General features: G+C 27.9%; 1 protein-coding gene across 2 annotated transcripts in view; it reads right to left on the bottom strand.

Annotated features, from left to right (window-relative positions):
- Dhc64C (dynein heavy chain, cytoplasmic) overlaps positions 1-18391 on the bottom strand; it is a 105990-nt gene extending 87599 nt beyond the window's left edge. For both annotated transcript variants that reach the window (XM_087156950.1, XM_087156951.1), the window contains exons 1-17: positions 17979-18391; positions 15897-16002; positions 15334-15507; positions 14218-14473; positions 12511-12697; positions 12142-12362; positions 10493-10543; positions 9024-9193; positions 8783-8942; positions 7650-7741; positions 6458-6761; positions 4225-4380; positions 3819-3950; positions 3595-3729; positions 2565-2636; positions 1865-1948; positions 1568-1747 (exon numbers count right to left, since the gene is read on the bottom strand). In XM_087156950.1, the coding sequence (XP_087013076.1) occupies positions 1568-1747; positions 1865-1948; positions 2565-2636; positions 3595-3729; positions 3819-3950; positions 4225-4380; positions 6458-6761; positions 7650-7741; positions 8783-8942; positions 9024-9193; positions 10493-10543; positions 12142-12362; positions 12511-12697; positions 14218-14473; positions 15334-15507; positions 15897-16002; positions 17979-18231 (2733 nt within the window). In that variant the 5' untranslated portion in view covers positions 18232-18391. The remainder of the gene's footprint in view (positions 1-1567; positions 1748-1864; positions 1949-2564; positions 2637-3594; positions 3730-3818; positions 3951-4224; positions 4381-6457; positions 6762-7649; positions 7742-8782; positions 8943-9023; positions 9194-10492; positions 10544-12141; positions 12363-12510; positions 12698-14217; positions 14474-15333; positions 15508-15896; positions 16003-17978) is intronic.
- Between the last annotated feature and the right edge of the window lie 7773 nt (positions 18392-26164).

The raw sequence follows: 26164 nt of genomic DNA, 5'->3' as shown, positions 1-26164 counted from the left end.
ATAAAATGGCATCTAATAATGTAACAAAACGTGGAATAGTAAAGCGTTCAACTCAAAATAAAATAGCAATAGCATAACACTTCTCATTTCTGCCAATGAAAAGGAACTATTTCAGTACTCATAACCAACCAACCGTTTTTTTCTCGGTGACAATCGGAGATAGATAGACATATGATGCTCACTACGTGCTCTTGCGCGCCGAAGCCTATCAATTAAAACATATTAGCGTTTTATATAACATGGATTAGCCATATGATGCTCACTGCGTGCTCTTGCGCGCCGAATCCAATCAATTAAAAATGAAAACCGTTGCCAGCGCGAGAAAAGAAATATCATCGGTTTTATTGATACATACATACGTACGTATTAGCGTTTTATATAATATAGATTTTCAAAACTACTGACAGCTGTGTTTATTGTAATATAGATTTAAAATAGATATTGAAGGTAATGGGTAATACACTTAATTTGATTTCACATAATTTTTTGAAAAAACTAACTATATGACTCAACAAATTTCTTATTTTTTGAATAAAAAAGTAACTATGACTCAACAAATTTCTTATCTACCTAATCTTACATTTCTGTAGAACATGAATTCTGTATCAAATGTATTAGACTTCTGTGCAGAATGATTTAAACTTTGTTATAATATGAATAAATTTTCTATCTACATAATATACATTAAATCTCTGTATAATAAAATGTGAATTCATGATGAGTTATTTCTAAAAATCCAAACATCATTAAAAAATGAGCTTTATGCATTCCTGAATCAATAAAGAAATAATTTAGTGAAGTTTTATTTCCTGAATCAACAATTCCGAAAAGGTGCTATACGTAACCCTAAAGTTCGAAGAAAAGGTAAAAGTTTCCATGGTTACTCTTTTTCTTTCGTCTTGTTTTTTTTTAACTGGCTACTATTTTTCAAAACTATCCCTTTGTATATGAACCAATAATCCCTAATTTATTTAATATTTTGATAATTTTCATGAAATTATTTAAGTAAAACATCAATGAAAAAAATATTGTAAAATTTAAAACAAAGTACATACATATTTTTCCACTAACTAAATTAATTACAAAAAGCACATGCATTTACAAAAAAGGCATAAATAATTCTTGCCAAACATTTCAATTCAGAATAATAACATTCCAGAATAATAGAATTATCTATCTCTGATAAGTGCTTTCACAGTTCTTATTTTTGAAAACCATTAATCAACTTATTTTTTTCAATTTCAACTTATGCATAGGTCAAAATGAAGCCACTCTGGATTTAAGAATTCAACAGCCTAACATTTAATCTAATTCTTAAGATTGCTATTCATAAAACAAAATCAAAATATCCATTATTCACATTAAATATGTGCAAATTAATTTGTAGTCTTTTTGTTTTTTGTATATTCATAGCTGCAAATAAACTTTAATTTGCTAAGCCGGTGTTCTACCAAGTCATTTTGGGTTCCATAGACAAAAAAATTAGAAAACGCTGTTTTAAATGAAGACAGAAATATTTGCCTTCTGTGGAAATGCTCATCTTGTCAAAATATACAAAAACACTTACTTCTTCATCAAGTTTGCTAACCCACATATTTAGGTTAGAATATTGGTGAAGACTCAAGTCATCCACGGCTTTCTGTATCTTATTAAGGATCTCTGCAAAGGTAGTTGCACTATATGCACATGTTTCTAGAGAACGTACATCAATATCAATCTGTTCTTCAATAGACAAGAGGTCTTCCACCTAATTATTAAATACAGAATTTTGCCATTACAAACTAGTAATTCTTTTTTTATATATTTATTTTTTTATATATATATTTCTTTGCAAGAAACAGATGGATATAAAAATCATAAATACTTTTTCTTGAAAGTTAAAAACATTTTCGGCAAGACGCTGTACATAGGGATCCAACTTGTAAGATTCCCAAACCAAACTGACACCCTATGGAGAAAAGACACATATTAAAATTATGAAATGCTTTGAGATAAATTATTTAAAATGTTCGTTAGGAAACTCATACACAATTTAAAATTAGAATTATAAAATTAGCTGAATAAATAAGCTTTAAAGTAAAAGTAATCCTCTTCATTAAAGTATCAAAATGTGTACCAAAAATTTGCCAGATTTAAGACTTAAAATTTTTTGAACAGTAAAAAGAAATATATTAATGGTAAACTATTACTTATTGAAGCTTTAATACAAGATACTTTCTATTTCAAGAATTCGATGAAGATGTAGTATATTGAGCTCAAGAAAAAAAACTTGCGATATATTTAAAGTCAACTAAAACATGCTCAAAACTACATATGCAGAAGTAAAAGGGAGAAATTTGTGGAAGTAGCCAGAAAAAAAGGAAGGTGGGTCAGTAGATTGATTTAATTCTCATTAATCTATACATAAATCTTCCTGGTCATAGAAGAAAGATCCAGGTAGAAATAAAAAGCACAAAAAAATCAGATTCAAAATAAAAGTTTAAAATATATATATATATATATATATATATATATATATATATATATATATATATATATATATATATATATATATATATATTTACCTCCATAATTAAACTTTGAGCATCCTTCTTCAATCCAGCTACCAAAAGAATAATGGATGGTCTCTCTTCAACCTACAATACAAAAAAAAAAATATAATCATATGGAAAGTAAAAAATAGAGCAAAGCATAAATTTAATCTTCAAGTTAGAAACATTTACTTCTTCATGATCCCGAATAAAATAAATTAAAATTTATTTTACTTATACTTTAAAATTTATTATCAATTATACATAAATATAATATTAAATAATTCTGTCCTTGCAAATCTCACCACTTTTATAAATAAAAAAATTATTTCTCAGTAACTATTCAACTTACACAGTAAAAATGCTGGATTTTGTCAAAAATTGGCAATCCTTACAATTTAAAATTTCTTCAATCATTAAATTAAATAATAAAAAATAATGAATAAATATTTCAAACTAATTTTTGCATGAAATTATCATTGCAAAAATAAATTTTTAAAAAAAAATTTAAATAATTGTTTATTGATGCAGTGAAATCCTGAGATATGGTAAAAAAAATTGCAAATATATAAATTGCATTTATACCATAGGCCATACCTCACTGGATGATCTTTTTCATAACAGAAATTTAAGTTTAGAAAACGCAAATATATAACAGTTATTAATAGAAAATAACTGTGTATTATACGATTTTCATTAGAAAAAAAAAATCTGAACTGATAATGCGAAATATGAACATGAATTTAACTTCCATTTAAATTTTACTTTGACAATTATTTTCAAACCTATGAAATGTAGTTGTAATGTCAAAGTAAATGTTCAATATTTACTTCCTAGGAAAAGTTCTGCTTCCATAGTTTTTGAATAATTAACTACCATAAATAATTTTAACATCATGCTTTGCATGGTATAAAATGTAATTTCAAAATAAAATGTAATATTAACATTTACAACAAACATGGTACAATTAAACTTTTGTATTTCAAAATTAAGTTTATATTTTCAAGTTCAATATGTAATGCTAAAGAATGTTGATTTATAAAAAGATACATTCACAACTTACTTTCTCACATGTCCTCTCATAAGATCGAATACTTTCAATAAGAGAAATTGCAAATGGATATAGCTGATTTGCTTGGTGAGCTTTATTAATAATTGCCAACGGTACTCTAAAGCCTAACCAACGTAAGTTGCGCACCTTAAAAAAAAAACACACCATTATTTTTCCAAACATTATCTTACAAAAAAGTACAATTATTTCAAAGAACATATTTTGAATATAGGTACCTCTTTAGCCAGTGTGATTATTTCAGGTAAGAAGTTTATCCTTAGCTTCAAAAGATTTCCTTTACCAGTTCTAGATCTTATGTTGTCAATTGTAAATATTCTACCAGAGACACCAAGTTGACGTTGACTAACCTAAAAGCAAAATATTTATTAGTTTAGAGCAAAAAATACTAAAATGTAGTTGGTTCCCAAAAAATTTCTAATATTTAGCAGGAATTTATTTTAGAATTAGAAGGAACTTATTATAAATGCGTGCAATCTATTAAAAAAAAAGTTATCCATCCTTTTACGATAAAATGGAGCTATTATATATATATACAGAAAAAATTTCATTTTTGTTTTTATTCACTCTTTAAAAAAAAAAATTATGGACTACCTGATTAAAAAAAAGTAACTTATTACTCACAGTTTTTGACCAGTCATCAAATATGCCTTGAGTGTTCAACTTGACACGAAAACTATCAGCATCTGCTTTCAATTTCTGTCCTTCAACATGGTTCTCCCATCCTTTACCTAGAACATCTTCAACTCTTTTCATGTACACAGATAATTGGCGATCAATCTAAAATATATAACAATGCTTACATTATTTTATTAAACCATAATATCAGTGATTTTATACAATGTGAACACCATCATTTAAATAAAACACATCGACATTAAGAAAACTAAATTAACCTCTTGATCTTCAGACTTTTTTATCTATTAGTATGTATATGACTGATTATGTTTAAATACAAATATATAACATACAAATTGAATGCCAGACAGTTGCCTACAACATCATGATGTATAGTCTGTCTATCTAAAGAACTCCTCGCGCCAGTTGTCAGTAGCATTGCCTGTGACCATGGTTACGAGGTTGAACAATTTAAAATACAGATGTGGGGTAAACCTTTGAGATAAGTTTTGACAGTAGTAGGCAAGAGAAATGTTAAAAGCAGCCTTCTTTAAAATAAACTCTTGTTTTTATAGTAGCAGGCTCTGTGACCTGGGGAAGTCTTTAGATCGAGACACTTTACAAAGATTACACCAAGGAAATTATGGGGTATGACTAACAAATTAGCATCTTTTTCAGTATGGTTAATTTAAAGCACAGCTGCAAATTACTATTAATTGGCATGGAAATAAAGTAAACAACCATATTAAAAAAAGATCTCTAATACATTGAAAATAACAGACATTGACTTTTTTGCGCTGTTGCTTGCTATTTTCCGTCAGTACAGTAACTACTAATAGTCAAATCAGCATAATTCTTTAATTTAATGATACGAGAGAAAAAAAATCCGGCAATTAATTTTTTACATATAATCATGATTCCTTTATTTAACAGCACTTTTATAACTAAAACAATATTTACTTATGTTTTTTAGCCAAATATATACTAATTTTAGAACTGCACACACACTTTACTTGATTATGGAGTAAAGTGTGAATATCAAAGCATGCTCTTTTGACCATAATAAAACAAACAATAACCAATAACAAAGCACTATTGTAAGAAAACAAACAAATAATAGATAAGTTATATTTCATATTTAATCTATATGAATGCAATGTATATAAAATGCATCAAAATTTGGTTTGGTTTTACTTTCAGAGTCTTCTTTTTTTAAAAAAAAGCTAGATTTTTTACCCACTTCACCCTAATTAAAGTAATAATTAATGTGTAATATTATCAGGGGTGATTGTGAGTCCAAGCCAAAATTCCGGAAAATTTCTTGAGTTAAAAAAAAGTTTAAATTTAAACAAGTTTATTTTTCCTTTTTCTCAATATTTCTTAGTTTACTTAAAATATATTTACAATTTTACACATACCTATGATGACCTGGAGAAGTAGTTAAAATTTACAAATATGTCTATTTTCCTTGAGTTTATGATTATAACAACTATTTACTGATAGAAAATTAATATTAATCATGATTATAAGCTTATAAAGTATCTGGCTCTCCCTTACAAACAAATAAAATAAACTGTGTTTTTAAGTTCCACCTTTGAAAATTTGATTTCCGGAAACTTCTGTGATCAATGATTTTTTTAAACGTTTGGACCTTCAATCTCCGGAAACTTCCGGATCACTGTTAGCGAAAAATCCGGATTTTTTCCGGAGCACAATCAGTCCTGTATTATGTAATATAATAATTAATATATAATAATTGTATTGTCATCATGCTCTACCTTTCTACAAAAAACGCCTGACACAAGGCAATTTTTTTATGAATTGTCGTATCTTTTAAATTTTTTATTTTCGATATTTTAAGTAATCATTAATTTTTCTTTGTTAAGCTTTTTGGTTGATTAGATATCATTCTAATAATAAAACATTATTGCTCCAAAAATTTGATTGATCATTGTGTTTTTTTTTTTTAATCTATTAGACTTGTTTGGACCTTTGTTTACACTGGTTGTCTATAACATGAAAAAACTCATCTGAACTTGCCAAAGAAACTGAATCAGGATACGGGACTTCAGATTGTTTTTTACCTTCGCATATTTAGATTTTTGATCTAATACTAATTTCTGAAGATATTAGACCATTTCATACTTTCAGAAGATCCTGTATGTATTAAGAGCAAAATATCTTCTGTAGGTAGAAATGTCTCAAAAGAAAAAACAATCAGATTCTATTATTTACATACCTGTTTAGCCCAGATGATTGATCCTGCAACAGGTGGAAGATCTCTTACTTTGCTCATTCGGCTAGCTTTGCTTTGAGGATACTGAACCTTGAATTTCTCGTGAAGAGCTACAATGTCATCCTTCACTCTCTGGATCAGCTGCGTCTGATATTCTCTGATAGCACCTCGGATATGAGGTCGCACAAATAAAGCATTGAATCTGGAAAATATTCTGAACATTTCATTGGCGTTTTTGGCCGTGCCCAACTGGTCTCTCAGTCTGGCTGTGATACGTGTTTCGACACGATCGATTCTTTCTTCATACCTATGAAAAGTGCATGGATTTATTTACTGATTTTTTGGAAAAACAAAACATTTGCAAAAATTGTTTTACTAGATAAGCAAATCAAAAACAATGTAACGTTAAGTACAGAAATATTTTGAACAATCTGTGCACAAAATACTTTAGAATCCGAAGGAATGTTTGGGCATTTGAATGTAAAAACAAAAAAAAGATGAAAAGAACAAGAAATAAAAATGTGCTTGAAAAATAAATAAAAAACAAATTTTATCAGAGGTCGATTTATTGACTTTCAAATAATTTGGTCTCAATGCGCCTTTATGGGTTGAAGAGTATTAAATTTCATACCAAATACTTAATTTTTAATACTTAATAAATTTATTAATAAATTTTTAATACTTAATTTTTAATACCAAATACTTAATTAACCAAATAAAAATTTCATACTTAAAACAAGAAAGTCAAAATTATTTTGGAATAATGTAATGTTAACATTTTTATAATGTAAGATTAAACTACTACATTAAATAAAAACTATTAATATTGATAAATAACAAAATTGATTACAGTACCTCAGTTTAATTGACAAACCACATAACTTAACAAAATTTAGTGAATGATGGTAAAAACATGTCAATTGAAAAATCAATGTTGCCAACAACAGACCTCAATCCATATTAATCTATGGATTAAAATTTGATTTTTATTAGTTTTCATACATTTTGGAAAAAGTGGGCAAAAGATAAGCTTTAGTAATGTAGTTATTTTTCAACATCCACAAATATATACCAAAAAAATGATATGGAGTGTCTTTAAATGTTGAATTTGGAAATCTATTTTTACTATTATGAAGAAGAAATTATTTCCACTTCATTTAAGAAAGATTTTCTGTAACATCATAAGAGTACTGACCTTCTCAGGGAGGCTTCCCAAGCTTCGGTACCTTCTTTAGATATCTCTAATCCATCCACTTCTTTGACATTTTCATATGCTAAATTAACTTCCTGTTAGAACAAAGTAAACATAAAATATAAGACATGTCATTCCTCACTATGAAATTATAGGAGACATGGTTAAGTAAAATAATATGCTATCAGGTACTATGCAAATTATTGAAATGCATAGGAATTACAAGATAATATATTTCATATACATTTCAATAATTGTAAACAAATTTTAACTCTTTAAGTATGGGTATGAAATACTGAATAACTTTTGATCCAATGATCAGATTTTAACGTATTAGGTCTCTCTTAATGGTTCCAGAGGATGACCTCATTGATATATGTTTATTTAATTAGTGTAGATGATACTTTAAGTAGCAAAATAAGATTCAATATGTACTGTCTCTGAATAAAGTGATTGTATATTTAAAATTAGATTTCTCAAAAACTACTTGACCAATTTTGTTCAAATTTTGTATTTGGCTACATGAAATTAAATTCTTTAAAATTTCATAAAAATTTGTATACCCTACAATTTAAAATTTTCCGAACTATTATTAAATAAATAAAATATTATAAATAATAATTAAAAAGTATTTTTTGTATGGAATTGTCTTGAATAGGTGAATTTTAAAATTATGTGTAAAATTCCCGAAGAATGGCGAAACCCGTAAAAAGTATAATTTTTAATTTAAGGGGTTCAAACTTATGACTGCTCTCCTGATCAACAATATTTTCCTGGAACAATATTTATATTGGAACAATATTTTCCCGATAGGAGCTCTCCCCATACTTTGAAAAAAAAAAGATATATGTTTATTCAGAGAAAATTCATTTTTGTGTCTGATTTTGTAATTTAAAATATCATCTGCGCTAATTAATTAACATCTGTGCATTAAGACTAAGTCCTAGTAAAAATTCAAATCATTAGATCAAACGTTATTCCGGGTGCTCCCTTTTTTTTCTTTTATTGCATATCGTACAAAATTAATGATTCAATTAGTAGAAATTTAAAAATTCTGTTAAAGAGTTATAGTTTTTAAATGAAAAATTTTAAAATTAAATGCAGTTGGTTCAAATAAAACAGAATGTGATTTTTACCTGTATAGCATTAATATCTGCAGCATCCAGAGAATCTGTTTTTGTCTCAGATGAGTCCTCAACAACAGGAGTTCCAGCTGTCGGAGCAGATCTTGGAGCCACAGAGGGTCTTAAAACACGTACAATGACAGTCCGTAGTTGTTCATGTTGTCTTCTGAACCTAAAATTTAAAGCTGTGACTGGACCTTGTTCACAACATAACCCTAAAATTACTTTCAATTAGTCTAGGGAGGGAACTTACTTTCGCATTTGTTCCATTCTTGCTTGAAGCTTTTTGTGCTCTGGACTCACGCGCCACACCATCTTCAAGTGTTCATCTCTCTTTTTCTTAACTATGTCTCGTAGCAATCCTTGAAGTTTGTCATATTCATCATCCCACGTTCCAAAAACTTCAAAGCAAGCATTTAATACCTAAATGAAATTTTACTGCCAGTTAGTAAAGTATCAATATTAGTGATATTGGTTAACAAAACACAATAGCATGAATAAGTTTTGAAACAAAAATATTAGATTTCTTTAATTAAACATTTAAGTAATTTTAATAAACTTATAACACATTGAAAAAACTAAATAGACAACTGCTGCATAAGTTTTTATTTAAGAAAAGCATTATTTGTAAGCAAATCTTTTCCCTACTTTTTTCTCAATTTAAACTTCTTTTTGTGAAACACAGAACTTTAAGATTTAAACAATATGGCTTTTATCTCCCTTGATTGGATATTTATCCAGAGAACTGCACTATGTAAAAAATAAGCTTACATATTACATAACTTATAAGTCATGTAAAACAAGAAGTCTTGTTTTAGCTTTTATCATAATAATTTATTAAAATAAAATAAATAGCAAATGTGATTAAAAATAAAATTAAGAAAAAGCATTCAAGACTTCAGAATAGTTGATGATCATGGAAATCCATCTTGAGATGAATACTTTGTAAATATTTTGATAATCACTGACGATCACAAAACTTCTTAGATTTATAATAAAACACATTAAATTTCCCACATTGTTTCTCAATTCATATTAACTAAAGAGAAAAAACAATTGCTGTCATAAAAATAGCATGCCTACCTATTATAAAAGTCTATGAAAAATACAAAAAATTAGCTTTTTCTTACTAAGCTTTAAGCATTCTATTTACCTAAACAAACTTTTTTTAATATCATTCTAACGTAAAATAGTAATTAATTGAAATTTTTCCTATAAATAAGATGCAAGATATTAACAAGTTAACATAAATATAAATGAAGAAATGTACTGTAAACTCTTTATTGGCAACTATTATATGTTGCAGATCTATTATATCTACAAGATTAGTTACAAACTTATAAATGATTATTTTAAAAAGGTATACATATATCTTGTCATCACATATACTTTTGTTATTAGTTATAAAAAGAAATATATTTATATAGGTACTTGAAATTATTTATCACACTCTTTTTTATCTTTATGTTTCACTATTAATTTGGAAAAATAAAGTATGTATTAATAACTATCTAATAAGCTGTTTTAATACTTTGGTTCTAATAAAAATAAAAAGCCATCTGACAGATCACTAGTTTGACTTAAAATTATAATAAATTATCGACATCAAAAATTAGGCATTTTCATAAACTTCAAATTAATATAAAGTAGATCTTTCCATGATAAAAATTTTTTAAAAATTCACTAAATAAAATCCTGATGAATAATTAAAATTTCTGATACCTTTTCGAACTCATCAAAAGGAATATGCATCAGTCTGCGGGTACCTAAAACCTAAGTTCAGAAAAAGAAAGAAATTTAAATACAAATAATTGAAATACAAATAATTAAAATGCAACAATTTAGAAATCGAATTAGTTAAGAAAATCACAACTTAATTTCTTAAAATAAAACAAACACTAGTACATAAAAAAATTACAAATAAAGGAAAAGGAGCTATTATATTTTAATTGAGCCAATTGCTTTTCAAAACTAAAACAAATAAAAATTAGTAAAGTAATGAAATCACAAACATTTCTTTTCAAGTACACGTAAAAAACGATTGTTTTGCAACCATAATTTTAAAATGTTTTTTTTAAAAAGAACTAGTATTTAACAGCTATATTTAACACCCATATTACAAGACAGCTTATTAACTAGGCGGCCTCCTCCGAATAGGTGCCAGCACTAACATGACTTTCACAAGATGGTCTTATTAACAACCGTTTAAGTTTCATTGAATTTTTTTTTACAGTTGAACTGTATTTGCAGAGATGAAAGTGAGTAATTTAGAGAAAATGTAGAAAGTTCTGTATAGTGCAATGATTTAGTTTTTGAGAGATAAAAAAAAATCAGAATGGAATGAAAATTGAAATAGATTTGGTGTATATAACCTTGCAGCTTTGCATTTGATGATGAATGACTGAATATAAGTGTGGGATTAGGGTTTTTTAATGACAAACATTATCTTCAGTCAATAGAAGTATTGCTGCTGGACATGTATAACAAAAAGTCACAATATGATCTTAATTAACAAAAAAATCAAAAGAAAATGCAAAAACTATCATTTCTTTTGACTGGTTGCATGCATTAATGAGAGATTGCATTGTACATTGCAATATCAGTCTTTTTTGCTCAAAGGAACATTTCATTCTATATTGCCAGTCTTTGTAACAAGTACTATATGTTTGGGTGAAATTTCATGTCAGAAAATAAAATTAAAACCATTTATTCTTAACTAATTCACTGAATTCAAACAGATAATGAAACTTAAACACTTAACATAAAATGCACCTAAACAGAATTTTCTTTTAGAAAAAAAACCGCACAATAAATAAATTGGTTTTTTTACATACAAATTGATAATGAAAATTTGTTATAACTACACAGAGAGAGATAATATAAATTATGTAGGCTAATTGTAGGTAGCAAGCATTGTCGTCTTTTGGCAATATGTCAGTCTAATTAAGAAAGTCTCTTGTATTTTATAATCAGTCTGACACTTTTTAGGCTTATTGGAGTAATCTTTAAGCTAAAAATAAACTATATCATTCATAGCTCAATCAACCTGATTGATTTCACGCAGTTTGCAATGAGCTCAGAGCAGCGACAGCTTAGTATAAATAGTCTTATTAAAGATTTATAACGATAAGCTTAGGAAAATTCAGTCTGCTTAAGAAATTCTTTACAAATTTATTGTTCAGCCTAAGAGCATATATGCTGATTTTAAAAAAAATATCAGGTAGATTAGAAAATACTGGAGGACTTTTCCATATAAACAAGTGCATTTAAAAATGTCAGTGGCATTTACAAATAGTTAGATTTTTAATAAAGCCTAAGACATAAACACAATATTTAACATCATCTAACAGAATTACTTAAAAATCTTTTACCTTCAACAATTGTGTTTTCAAGTCTCGAGATATTGCTTCGACTAAGCGTAACGCTCTAGGTATTGGGTACTTGGTACTTCGGATCTTCCTTAAATGGAAGAAAATTGCTCCCAGAGCTGTTCTGATCTTATCTAATTCTGTAGCTGATAACAGGTCATTTAAAGGAAAATCTTTCATGAGAGGATTGTAATCATTTACAGTGCCTAAAGCTTGCTTTAAACCTGAAAATGTACAACAAAAAAATTACGTATGATAAAATATTTCATCAAAAAAATTAAACTTTAATACAAATGCTAATATTAAAAACAAACGTTTACATTATTTTTAAAAACAAACCTTTTTTAAAAAATATATATAAAAGAATATTACCTGTATCTGTATCAAAGCTGACAGTTGCATGAAACCGTTTTCCCTTTTTTAATATATCTAGAGTGAGAGCAACCTCAGGGCTTTCTCTTTTTTCCTGAATACGTAAAAGGGCTCTTTCCAAATTCAACCAAAAGCTGATTTCCTGCAGAGCAGTGCCTGAAGAGGCATCACGCACCAATTTCGTAACCTACAACATTATTTTAAAGTATATTTAAATTTAATTCAGTATTATTAATATGTAAAGACTACATAAATACTATTCTGCTTTGAGGAGAACTCCTCTAGGCTAAAAGCCTGGGGCTGTTTGCTACTATAGTAACAAGAGAGAGCATATTTCTAATACTAATACATAGAAAAATGAAGGAATTGACTGATTGCAAGGCAAAGTTTCTAACTCCAACCTCTGCCAAGATCAAAGCAAAACTATTCACCTCATACCCTGGCTGTAGCCATAATAAAAGCCATCACTTGATATTCATGTCTGGAGGAGCTAAGTTCTCGTAAAAGCAGCACAATACTTTTCTCTCTTTTAGGATAAAAATTTATAACTTAAGTGTGAAAATAGTATGAATTTTCAAATTTTTATTTCTAAGTTAAATTATAAAATGCATATTAAGTGCTGAATGTTTTGAAGTTATTTAATCCTTATTAGACTATTTTCATAAATATTATTTTGAGTATATTATATTTATATTCAATATTATATGTAAGTTTTAATTGACACATTACTCACAATTAGCAAAAATGATAAAATTGAATAACATAATTTAAAAGTAAATACATGGAATTTATAGTATAAAATTTTATACATTCTTCGATGGTTAGCTTTTAAAAAAATCTCATTATTCAACTATCACATAAAAAAAAATGAACACACCAATGCATAACAATACCTTTTTAACAGCATATTTTAATTTAATATTTAAAAGAAGAAATATAAGCTTCAAAATTATTCATAAAATTTATATACAGGTGCCAAAAAAAATGGTCTAATATCAAGTGTTGAATAATATCTCAAAAAATCAGATCAAAATTTAAAAAATATACAGGCCACAGGTAAAATATTTTTAAAACATGCCTTCAATGATATTTAACATAACCCAAAAACTTTACTTCTTAAAGGTGGGTACAGCTCAATAATCTTAAATAGATATGCTGCTTTTTTTATTGCTGATCACGATTATTTAAAAATTTATATTAGACTATTATGATTTAATTTAGGATGCTAGATGGAGCAATTATCGGAAAACAAAATGGAGAGCAAATTATTTTAAATGGAGAAACCGGGAAAAATATGTGGCACATCAAAAAAATTAAAATAAAAGTGTTAGATATTTAAAAACTTGAACCCACTTTTTAGAAGTAGCTCCAAATGGTGATGTAGTGAAGCAGGGTTAAAATTGATGTCAATCCAGAATGTGAGGGTCAAGTTTGGTACGATGAGGTAGATTAAGTATTCATTGAATGCCTTGTTTAGAAATATTTCACATGTGTATATTTATATTTTTCATCTGATGCACATTTGACTAAATATTTGATTCCTTCCATACTTTTAGGACACCCTGTATAAAGACTCAATACTTTTCTTTCTTTAGGGGTTTTAACAAAAAATGCTTAGTGACTCTTGAAATTAAAAAGTAAAAAATTTAATTTCATTGAATTATTGAAAATATAAGTATACGAAAATTTTTGAAATTATAGAGATACCTTTTGTATTTCTCTGATCCATCGGTTGACACCATTTTGCAACTGGTTCAAAAAAGTGGAATCTTCCACTTTATCTCCAAAGTCATTCACTGTAGCTTTTCGACCTTCATCACTCGCCTTCTTTATGGTGGCGGCAACAACAGGATGAATGAGAAGAGTGATTTCCGGAATGTCTATGTTTTGCTGCAAATGCAACAATCCCATTTCCAATTCTGCAATTTTTTTCTCAACAGATGGTGCCATTTTGTCTCCATCCCTGTAAAGAATCAACTTATTGTAATAAGAGATGATTATTTCATCCTGAAAAAAGATTAATTCTGCTTTTCAACACTTAGTTTAAATAGTAGATAAAAAAAAAATCTAGTAACACAATTAGACTGAACAACAAATTTGAATCTTTTTCTATTATATATATGACTATTATATTTAAACTATTATATTTTTGTATAAACTAAAGGTGTTTAATTCATTCATCCAAACCAGAAATGTCTATCATGTACAAAATGATAAAAGTTGTCAAGCTTCTAGCAAATATCTCACTTTTTAATACTCCTACAGCTTCAAAACTTTTGTAACATAGATAAGATTCTTGTCCCCAAAATCGAAAAGTTGTTAACAGTCAAAGAAAGCACTTTCCCTTCGCCTGTAAGTTGCTATAGTATTTTGTTAAAATATGCAAAGGCGCAAAGCTATACTGTGGATTTTTGAAAAATGAGGGTACATAATGCAAATGGGATTTAGTATAATGTAAAGTCACCCAGCTATAACTTAGCACTATAATTTCCTACTGCACCTGCAACTTTGAAACTTTGGTAAGGTATATAGGGCATTAGTCATCAAAGCCTATTTCCAAAGCCTATATGAGAGCCTATTTCCATTGCCCGTAAGTTGTTATAGTGTACAGTTAAAATATGCAAAGTTACCAAATTAAAATGTTAATTTTTGGGAAAATGGTGAGTGGTTAAAAAAAAATTACCAGTTTGACATTTCGAATCAAAAATAAAAATTATCTATTTTTATCTAAAAGGCATTTTTCATGAAAAGGGTTGTAAAGTTTTGTAGGACACTATTTAAAATTTCCCAGTATATAGATAGATGGAATTTGAAGAACACTACCTTTCAGCTCTTCCTGTTTCACGAACATAGGATTTAAAATACGGAGCCACTGCACTGCTAACATAAGAATGAAGGGTTTCATATGGAGAAGCATCATTCAGGTTCATCACTCTAACTTGTGTAACAATTTTCTTATCTGCTTCAATGACAGATGATGTCTTGATTATCACAATACTATAGAAGAAACAATGTAAACCTTCAATATACACATAGATTTTTTTCATCTTATACTTTAATACGAGTAGTAGAAAAATTACAATAATACAAAGGTATGTAATATGAATTTGATTGAAATAACCAGTTTATCACATTCATTAACATTAATATGTATAACATAAAAAAATTACAGCATAAATATTAGGTAATATAAAAACTTCAAATTTTATTATTTGTTTAAATAAATGTTTTGATAAGTGTATGCTAAAGCTCTTAATAAGAAATTAATTAAAGAGCTAAATTCACAGTCGTCTAACAAAGTAAATAATATTCAGTCTTCATAGAATCTTAGGATCTTCAATTAAAAAATTAAATAAGCAAAAAATTTAGAGAAAAATATTCATTACCTGTTAACTTTAGGATTAGTAAAGCGTACATCATCTGATATAATGTAAGATACATTTTCTTTTTCTTCATCTCCTTCACCGCCTGCTTCTGTGACTTCTTCATCATCTGTCAAGCATTTTAAAATAAAAGTATATAATATATATACTAATATAGAATTAATATGATTCATAAATAGTAATCACATGAGTTAACTTGGAACCTATGCAAAATTTCTTTTTAAATAAGCCAAACATACATAAATTTTTAAAAGTTAAAACACCTTTGGTAGCAGTAGGTACAAACAAATAATAAGGAAACACAAATATTTTGACACATAGAAAAAATGACCAGATTAAAGAGCAAGATTTAATGTTTCCATTTCTGCATCTGCGTCAAATTTTGACAATAATCAGGCAGTGGAACACGAGAAACTTAAAGCGAAATTGTAGAAAAGATAAGCTGGGTAGGTTAAATTCTTAGAACCTTACCAAACCACTACATACATATTTGCATACATAAAATTCTTTTGGTGCTGTGGCAATAGTCATTGACACAAACAGGTATGGATATAGAAATATCCTTCCAGAGCCAATGAACTACAAACTATGAAAACCAGGTAAAATGTTTAAAAAAAATTAAATTTAGAAAGAACATTTCAAACATTTTTCAATGCTTGGTTGCTGAATTACAGCCTCAAAGGAATTAGATTTATTTTGGCTTTGTTAATAAAATTTTATCAAACAAACAAGAAATTAAGAGAAATACAGTGCATACTAGGTTCATATTCTTTGCGAGTTAAAACTAGTGTAATTAAAAGGTCTGATTGTTAAAATATAACTCTTTCCTTTTTTTAAATATCTTTATGCTTTGTTTGCCTCCTAGCAGCAGAAACCTTTCCATTGATTTACAACATTAGAGAAAGATTTTCAAATTTTTTCATTTACAAAGCATGCGGTAATATATCTGAATTAAGATGATGCTGATTGTCAATTTTTAAATGCAAGAATGGTGATTATTACAACACAAGATTGGATTCTAGAGGACATTATACTGTTATTTGCCCACCTTAATAAGTCTTATTATATCATATTGAGTTAAAATGGAAGAGAACATCACTTTCAAAGAAAATGTTTTTCCCTCATAGATAAATCTTTCACACAGATCCCTGTGTACAGCGATCTGCGTTGAGAAATCATCTGGGTATTCATGTACATTCATCAAGGAAGCACAACCTATGATTCACGGATTAAGGGATATTTCCCTATCGTGATCTGTCGCGCCAACTACAATCGTCAAGGTACCAAATCGATTTCAAACTTGCAAATTTTTTTAAAAAAACATGTAGATGTTTGCCCAGGGTGGCTACGAGTTATACCTTTCGAGTTGGTCCCCTTCTGTGATGTTTTTTTTTTTTAGTTTCTCGCAGGCCACTGCCCGGAAGTTTCCAAGACTATTATTCTGCCACAGATCATGATATGGAAATCTCCCCCACAGTTTAATGGTGACCACCAAAGCCTCTTAACATTAATCTCAAACTGTCTAAAAAATATAAAAATAAAAGAGTAACAGCAAGTTACAGATCTAGTATACAGCTTTCCTCAAAGAAACAGAATATGACAATTTCAGTTTCATTATGAAAGCTTTATTTATGCAATGGGTACAGAGTTAGCAGTTCACATTAATCTGGAATAAAAAGGAAAGATAGTTTTTGGGATGAATATAAATTATCTTTTTTGTTGTGTGCTACTTCTTATATAAATTTACTATAATTTGATTCTGTAATCTTATAGGTATAATCTAAATTTATTCACAATTTTTTATAATCAGCCCCGCAGCAAAAGATTAATTATAGGTTTCTAAGTTATTAACATTACATTCAAACAGATACTTACTATATATTTTACTCGCATATTTATAATTACAGCATTATGTTAGTGTTGGCCCTCAACTGTTTTTTGTAGTTTTAATTGCCCATTACTCAAAAATAGTTGCACTTCCCAGGTATAGATGATTTTTTAAATAGACTGAAATTTTGGAAAAAGTAAATTAACTCTGAAAAGATGCTTATTTGTATTTTATTTTTCACACATTCTATTTATTACCTTTGGTTGAGGATCTCTGAATCAACAAAGCACGACACTGATTGTCCCCAATGAATTTTTTCAACGTTTCGATATTGGACTTTTCTGAGAGAGCGGTGATTAATGACGGATGAATGTCATCACTATCTTCTAACAGTACAGGTACCACCCTCTTAATATAATTAATAAACAGATTCACATCAGCTAATTCTGATGTGACGGGTTGAGTCACTGACGATGGTGGAGAAGCTGAACCCTCAATGGATTCAGACATTGTATCACTATAAATTTATATAAATTTATAAAGCATTCAACATTTTAAATTATCCATTTAAAATAACACCAAAAGGACAACAAAATTGACAGGTATCCAAGCGGTGACGCATAAGCCACCGGTGTTGCCAAACATAAGAGAAGTATTATCAATTGGCAACTTTTATTTAAGAAACCAAGCTTACAAGCGAGAGACAAGATTCGCGACCGCACCACTCTAATGCGTCATCTAGGGAGAAGACCATTTCCATGTCAGGACTCTAATTTCTTCCCTTTTTTTCCTTTTCTTAGTTGTATAAGAATGTGTCAGCGATATTTTCCCCTTTTTTAATATTTTTCGTATTTAATTGTCACAAATATTTTGTAAAATTTCCACAATGTTTTCTTTTTGAATTATGTTTAAGGTAGTTTTCAGTTCCATATAGTTTTCTTACTTAAAATTTTTCAATCTATTTGAAAATCTAGACTGAAACTAAACGTACTTCCTTCTCCTATGACTCTCATCACGCTACTGTGAAAGCATGGGAAGCGTTGCTATAGTTTGAGAGTTTTGCTCTAAGTCACTTGTAGCCCATTTCAATCGCTAATAGTTCTGAAAAGTGATGCGCCATTACTAGACTTCGGTCGTGCAAAGTACATAATGGATGTTAAAGTCTCTGTGGGGGGAGAAAAAAAAATTTGGTTATGCCCTAGTCTCCATGTAACAGTAGAAGGTAGGAGCAATCTGAGTTTTTACGAAATTTTCTTATACTCAACAACATAGTAATCAAAGTCTTGCATATCGTAATTTTTTCATTTGATAAGAAAAATAAAAAGTATTTGCACCTAATATTTTAATTTGTATGTTACGATTACTGTGTATTTTCTATAAATACCATATAAAGCTTTATTCTTTTCAGGCAGTAAAAGGAAGGCGGTCCTAAAGTGGATTCTAGCCTCAAACTTGAAAACTAGATGGCGCTGAAAATCACACCCCGCCTCAGGCTAAGATCTAGTTTAGCCTTTCCCAAAAAGATTCTAACTCATAGTTGATTGGCTACCTCAAAAAGAGCTATTCTACCTTTTAACAGTTTCTAGATGTAAATAAATCAATGTATCGCAATGATGTATATTGATGTAAATATGTAAAGAACGACTTCTAGTATCGTAAAACAGATAATCTTAGATTAATAAATGAAATGAATTTAACTGGAGAATTTAATTTACACTTCAGTTTAAAATGTTTTTTAATAAAATATGAGCTGAAACACCATAAATTATTAGTAATTATTTATTCATGTTTGCATGAACCAGTTTGTTATTCTAAAACATTATCCTAAAACAACAATTTTTTATGCTTTATTCGACAACAAATAATCAGTTTGAAAAATGCGAGGAAGTTATCTAATATTTGCAATTTTATGTGCTTAAGAAATTAAATACATCGGAAATATGTTAGTTTCTTTCCTTTGAAATAACTTCAATGTTTTTCATAAGTGAACATTCACACTTGAATATATGTTTAAATTGATTGCTGACATTTTCTGGGCATGAATATATGGTCAAATTGATATCTCTTATTCATAATGACTAGTATAAATACATAACTCTTGCTTATGCTCAGCTGCAGTCACAGGGATCTTTTAACTTTAGAGCAAACGTTTCTATTCTATAAAGTAATTGTTAAAAATAATTGCGGAATTTCTACAAACTACTGTTTTTTTTTTCTTTTGAAAAAACACATTATGCTACAAAGTACACAAAAAGTAGCAATTATTGTACATAGTTTCACTACTTGTAGTACATTACTTCAGATCTCTGTTTTTTCCCTATAAAAATTAGGTAAATATTGTTAACCATGTTTATTGACAGGTAGTGGTTTGTTATTTATAACTGATTGGAATATATTTCTATATTGTAGATATGATTTCTTTCTACGTATCATTTATTGAATAAATAACTACTCAATTTATTGGTAATATTATTTAATATTTTTGCTTGTCCTTATCAGTCTTTCATGAAAAGAACATTTTTTGATATTTAGTTTTTTTAAAAAAAATTCTGCTTATTAAAGCTTTTCTGCTATTTGAGTTTTTGTGTATATTGTGCAGCTGCAATAAAGTTATAGTGTCCAATGATGCATACAAGGAGATGTTCACAAAAGTGGCATAAACAATAAGACTTTGTTCTGAAGATGGTAAAAACCATAAGAAAATGATTTGTTTTACAAAACAACAAAAACTATGGGAAATCTTACTTTTTTATAGAGTGAAAAAACTATACGAAAACATGGTTTTTCCTAGGACCGTAAAAACTTCATATGGTCAATACTGCTCTGAACCATGCATCTGCACAGAATCTTGCTCTCCCTACAACAATGCGCAATAAATAAAATTGTATCTTGCAAATAAAAGTTGACGAAAAAAGAGCTTTATGCTAATATATTTTTCTTAATGTTTGTGTTAGGGCACCACATAATGAATAAAATATGCTGATTATTTCAGCCTTTGGTAATTATAAAATAAATTTCTTTAAAATAGATTGTGTAGATAATTGCTCATATTTTCTTTCTTTTTAATGAAAAAAAACTATCTTATGAACCAAATGATGCAATGCAATAAATTTTTATTTATTTTTTGAACATTTGTTATAAACTTTAAAAGTATTTGTTCTCATGTTAGGTAAAGGAATATATTAAGTACAGAGTGTCTTTTAAATGTACAGAGAGTTCTTTTAAGCGGTTTTAGTTCTACTACTTTTAAGCATTGTTCGACAACAAATTTATGGCTTAAGGACCAAATGTATGGCATTTGAGAAATAATTACCCTTTAATTTTTTCAGGCAATTACACATATTTTTATATTTTTTAATCAAACTTCCTTGTTACAGATTTAATAAATAATATAAATTTTTCACCTAAGTAACCTAATAGAATATAATTAAATTTAAGAATATAATAAAAAGTAGCCTTACAAAATGTAATTAAATGTAAAAAAATCTATTAGGTGCTTTTGTAATAAATATGTAAAACACAAGTTTGTTCATTTAATGGTTGAAATGAATAATATAATGTTATTTTTTGTAATTGTATATATGCTCTAATACCTTAATAGATTATTTTTTAAAAATCGCTTGCATGCATAAATAACAAATGATGCATTTTTTAAACTAAGCTAGATAACATTAAATTTACATAAAAAATTATGTTTCATGCCGTAACCACTCTCCTTTCCTAAGATATATGGGTTATTTAAATAAAATTTTAAAGCCATAGTCATATCGACAAAATTTCATAAGATTCATCTTTATTTTGATGAAGAAAAAAAAATTCTAAAAAAAAATTTTATTTCACAATAAATTAAGATTACATTACACATATCTGTAAAAAGTAATTTTTAAGATATGGAAAAAAAAAAGAATCATATTTTTCAGTTAGTTGGCTATCTGTTGATCACAAAAGTACACAAGTATTACAAGTGGTGAACTTCAACATCTTTTTTTCCAGTGGTTTTTTTATAAAAGAGTTTCATATTTCAATCTAAAATAATCACCCTTTCAAAAAAAGAAGAAAAAAAATGAAAAATACATAAGTTAACAATCGAAATCGAATGAGTTTCAAAAAGGAAAATTTTTAAAATTTATTCAAATAATAGAAAGTAAGAGGACACTGTCTCAAAAAATCATTAAGTTTTTCAACCCTTAAAATCAGTTAGGTTAATAAAACTAATATTTTCCAGTCGGTGTCATTAACAAATCAACGAGGCTGTTTTAGAGATTTCAAGTAATCAAACTGTTTTAAAAGAAAAAAAATCTGATTTTTCTTAAATAAAAAATATTTTCCTCGTTTAATCATAAAAACCATTCTAATTTCATACTATTTTATTTTCATGTGGACATAAAAGTAGAATAAATGCCTATTTTTGACCCTCGTTAAGATAAGAAACTTAATTCCCACATATATTATTAGAAATGCGAGAAACGTTCTTTGATGAAGTTTATCGAAAGAAGTAAGGTTGAGGGATTTTCGGTGGAGATCAAAGTTATTTACGAAAGTGGTACGCCCTGTTTTTTTGTGTACCAAAAATTGAATTATTTCCTTCGGTTTAAAAAAAAGACTTTTTTAAAGAATATTTTATTTATTTCTTTTTCAGTTTTGTATCGGATAGGTCGTTCATGAAGGAAATAGGTTATATTTCAATTAACAACAGAATGTAGATAAATTGTGCTCGAGGCATTTTGAAATAATTATACAATATGGGCATTTTAGCTTGTCTTAAATGTGTGGTCTTAAATTTCGATTTACCATAAATATCAACTGAGAGAAGGATTCTGATTGTAACGGTCAGAAAACGAAGAATACTTGTATTATCATCTAATAAAATTTCTGAACTCTAGCTACAGGGAAAGTGATAGGAATTCCGATTGCGAGAAGCCATATATAAGTCTTTTGACAGATAAAATATGCAAAAGCGTACACGTTATCAGTTCTTTAAAAAAGTTCTTCTTTACAGGTTTTTGGTTTTTCTTAAAATTGATACACTGATTTGTAAACAAAAAATTAAATTGATTTATAGTTGTACTTTTAAACCTAGTGTGCACATAAGTTGAATAGAAATTATGTTTTTTTTTTAATTTTTAATGCGTAATTGTACCCTTAAATTTTCAATTTAAAAACTGACACCGAATTGAGTGCATATCAGTTTCTACAAAAATAAAAGAAATGAAAAGTTATGTTTCTCATTTATTAATTTTATAAACTATGTAGTACAAGTAGTAAAAAAAAAAAGAAAGAAAAAAATTTATTCTTTTAGACGTTAGTCACTCACTTCGAACAAACCACTTTCGTAATATATTTCTATTAACGGCGAACATTTATCCCACAATTTTTAAAAACGATTCGCCCCACATTTTTTATTTTAGATCTGATTAAATATATTTTCCCAATTTTAGCCTACTTGTTTTTAAGATATTTACTTTATTTTCCAAGTTTTAAATTATTTATTTAAAATTTTTAAGTTATTTTTTTGGATTCTCTTATAGAAATTTTATAACTCATTAGTTTGATTGAAAAGTTGTTCAAAATCTAACACAGTTCTGATTATTACTAAATATATAGAAAACATAGATTAATTAGGCTAAGGTTGGAAGTAGAAATGTAATCGCTTCGGCTAGAGCTCCTAAAACTTAAAAGAACTTAAAGAAATTATAATTTTTTTCTGAATAATTTAAAGGAATCGCGTCAACCACTTATATATTTGTTATTTAATCATCTAATTGTGAGCCAATGGACGCTATTAACACACTCTATTACAACTTGTCAAATAAATCATACGTTACATTCAAATTAAACAAAAATAGGATAATTCGTTTCAAATTAAATTTATTGTGCAAATGGGTTGAAAGAATAATTTCTAGTTTCAGGGAATAGGGACATAATTACACATCGTCTATGAATGGAATTTAAATACACTTCTCCCTCAGTGTTATTGTTCAAAAACAGGTTTTTTTACAGACATTCCACCCCACTTCCTCTGACCTCGAGGATGCTACTTACCAAGAAATTTACCTCAAGCAAAGCTCATATTCTTTTCGTTCCTGTGTTGAACATAAAAAAGCTACCTATAAGTACCTAGAACTTAGATTATTCGCGTGAAAGTTTTCAATAAATCAACGATTCTTTCTTTACACAATTTTTTTCCAATAAAACTTAAATAGAAAATATAATAATTTTTGTAAAAACAATTAAATAAACTATCTTAATAATTGAGTGTTAGGGTTTTAATAAGTCAAGTACAAAATTTTTTGAAAAGCCTTATAATTTAGAACTTCTAATATTTTTCAAATCGATATGTAACTTAAAGTTTCTGTGTCTTTTAGTTCCAATGCTAATCGGTGGCGTAACTAACTAGTGGAGAACAAGATAGGACTCCTATCCCTGAGCACCAATATCTTGAAAATGATTAAAATTAAATTATAGACTAAAATGCTCTTTTTTAAAAGTTTAATTAGCTAATTATAAGCCTCATAACTTCTTCAAATTTCTATTTTCTTTACCAAAAAATTGAACAAGATGTTTATTATTATTGATGTTTATTTTGCATGAAGAGCATTTTCTATTATTATTTTTTACAAATTGGTAATATATTCAATGGAAAATGTCTTTAGGAAAACCGCATATCGTTCAATAAAAAATATCAAAGTATAATATAAGAACTACAACAGTATAATATACACTGTTAAATTTTAAACTAAATCGAATTAAAATTGATAAAGTTACTTAAGAATCACTGTGTAAAGCTGCAACATTTTATTCAAAGAAAAATTTAAAAAATAATTACAATTGCGTTTTATTTAAGTTTTAACCATAAGTAGAGCAAAAACTTAATTTGGCCTTGGATGCCCAGTTAGTAAAAGTTCATACGCTGGTATTTTATTAATTTCACAAAATCATATGACTCATTGAAACTAGCTTGCGTACAGCCGAGAAAATCTTTTATTATGTATTTAGATTTTTCGGAATAAAAGATACAAAATCAAATTTTGCTCAAGCCGTAATTTCTACATGAAGTAAAGATAATAAATAAAATTTTATTTCATTTACGCTAAAAATGCATTTAAATTTTTGACGTGGCATTATTTTATTATAAATTTTAATAATGCTATTTGCTGCTGTAAAAATTACAATCCAAATATTTATATATATATCTGTGTGTACACACTATTTTTAAAAATTAAGTTAAAGCAAATTTAACAAAAATGAATTTATAAACTGCCAAATTAAACGGTTTTTGCAAATAATCTGTAATAGAAATTAATTTTTCATGTAACGCTTTAGAGCAGGGTTTCTTAACCTGTGGTTCATGGACCCCTTAGGGGTCCATGCGTCATACTTTGGGGGTCCACCGACTATTTTTAAGACGATTGGATCAATAATATTTAAATAACATTGATCTTTTTTTTTCTTCTAAAAGATGAAAATACATACATATTTGAAACTAGGTGATTGAGATACCCCAAATTCAGTGCGGACCCTCTAATATCCCTGTCATATTTTTAACATTCGCCACCAACCGACTTTCAGTTTGCAGCAGCAGGGCAACCCCCTGATTACGTCCGATTTGTTATTTTTATAATCCTCTATCAACCCCTCATTTTTTATGAGCCGTCCCTTTGCTCTTTTCTCTTAGATATGCCAGCAATCCTCCATAATGTGAGGAAAAGAACATTCGCAAACCATAAAAAATTTTTACATTTTCAAAAACACAAAGTAGCCTTCGAATTTTATTTCAATTGAAAATAAAGTAAAGTAAAAATAATTAATGATTTTTGCAATAATTTTTTTTACAGGGGGTGGTCTGCAACTTCTTAAAATTTTTTAAAAAGGGTCCATTATACCAAAAAGGTTAAGAAACACTGCTTTAGAGTTTTCAACGCTAATCACATATTATGTATCCTTAGCTTCCGAGCTAAAATAATTTTGCCAATTCTAGTGTTTAATTTTTTAAGAAAATCTCTAGCTCACAAGTTATTTTTATTTAAATTCTGTAAAATATATTTTTATTCAAACTTTCTGGGTGTTCTTTGATGTTTTCTAATGTACTAATGTTTGCTAAAAATTAAGTAAAAAAGATATTTTTATTGTGGATTTGAAGTTAATATTCATGTTTAAAAAAAAGTATCGAATTTTTATAAAAAATACAATAACGTACAAAATCTCGATTAAGTATAAAAACGGAATTAATTATCAATGGAAAAAAGAAACAACTCTTTTCTTTTATCACCGAAAGGTTTATTATTATTAATAACTGAATTAAATTGCGATCGAAATTTATACTACTTTCCGACTAGCTACAGTACTCGTATCTCTTCCGGAGCTCCTGAGCTAATTGACAACACAAATCGTTCCCTGATCACAGCAGAGTTTATTACCATTTTATCTGCAAATAGAACAATCA

The sequence above is a fragment of the Parasteatoda tepidariorum genome, chromosome 2 (genome assembly GCF_982258835.1).
Source record: "Parasteatoda tepidariorum strain Cologne lab strain chromosome 2, Ptep-v5.0, whole genome shotgun sequence".
Lineage (NCBI taxonomy): Eukaryota > Metazoa > Arthropoda > Arachnida > Araneae > Theridiidae > Parasteatoda > Parasteatoda tepidariorum.
The sequence above is the reverse complement of the archived record's forward strand: the minus strand, read 5'-3'. Positions and strand labels throughout refer to the sequence as shown.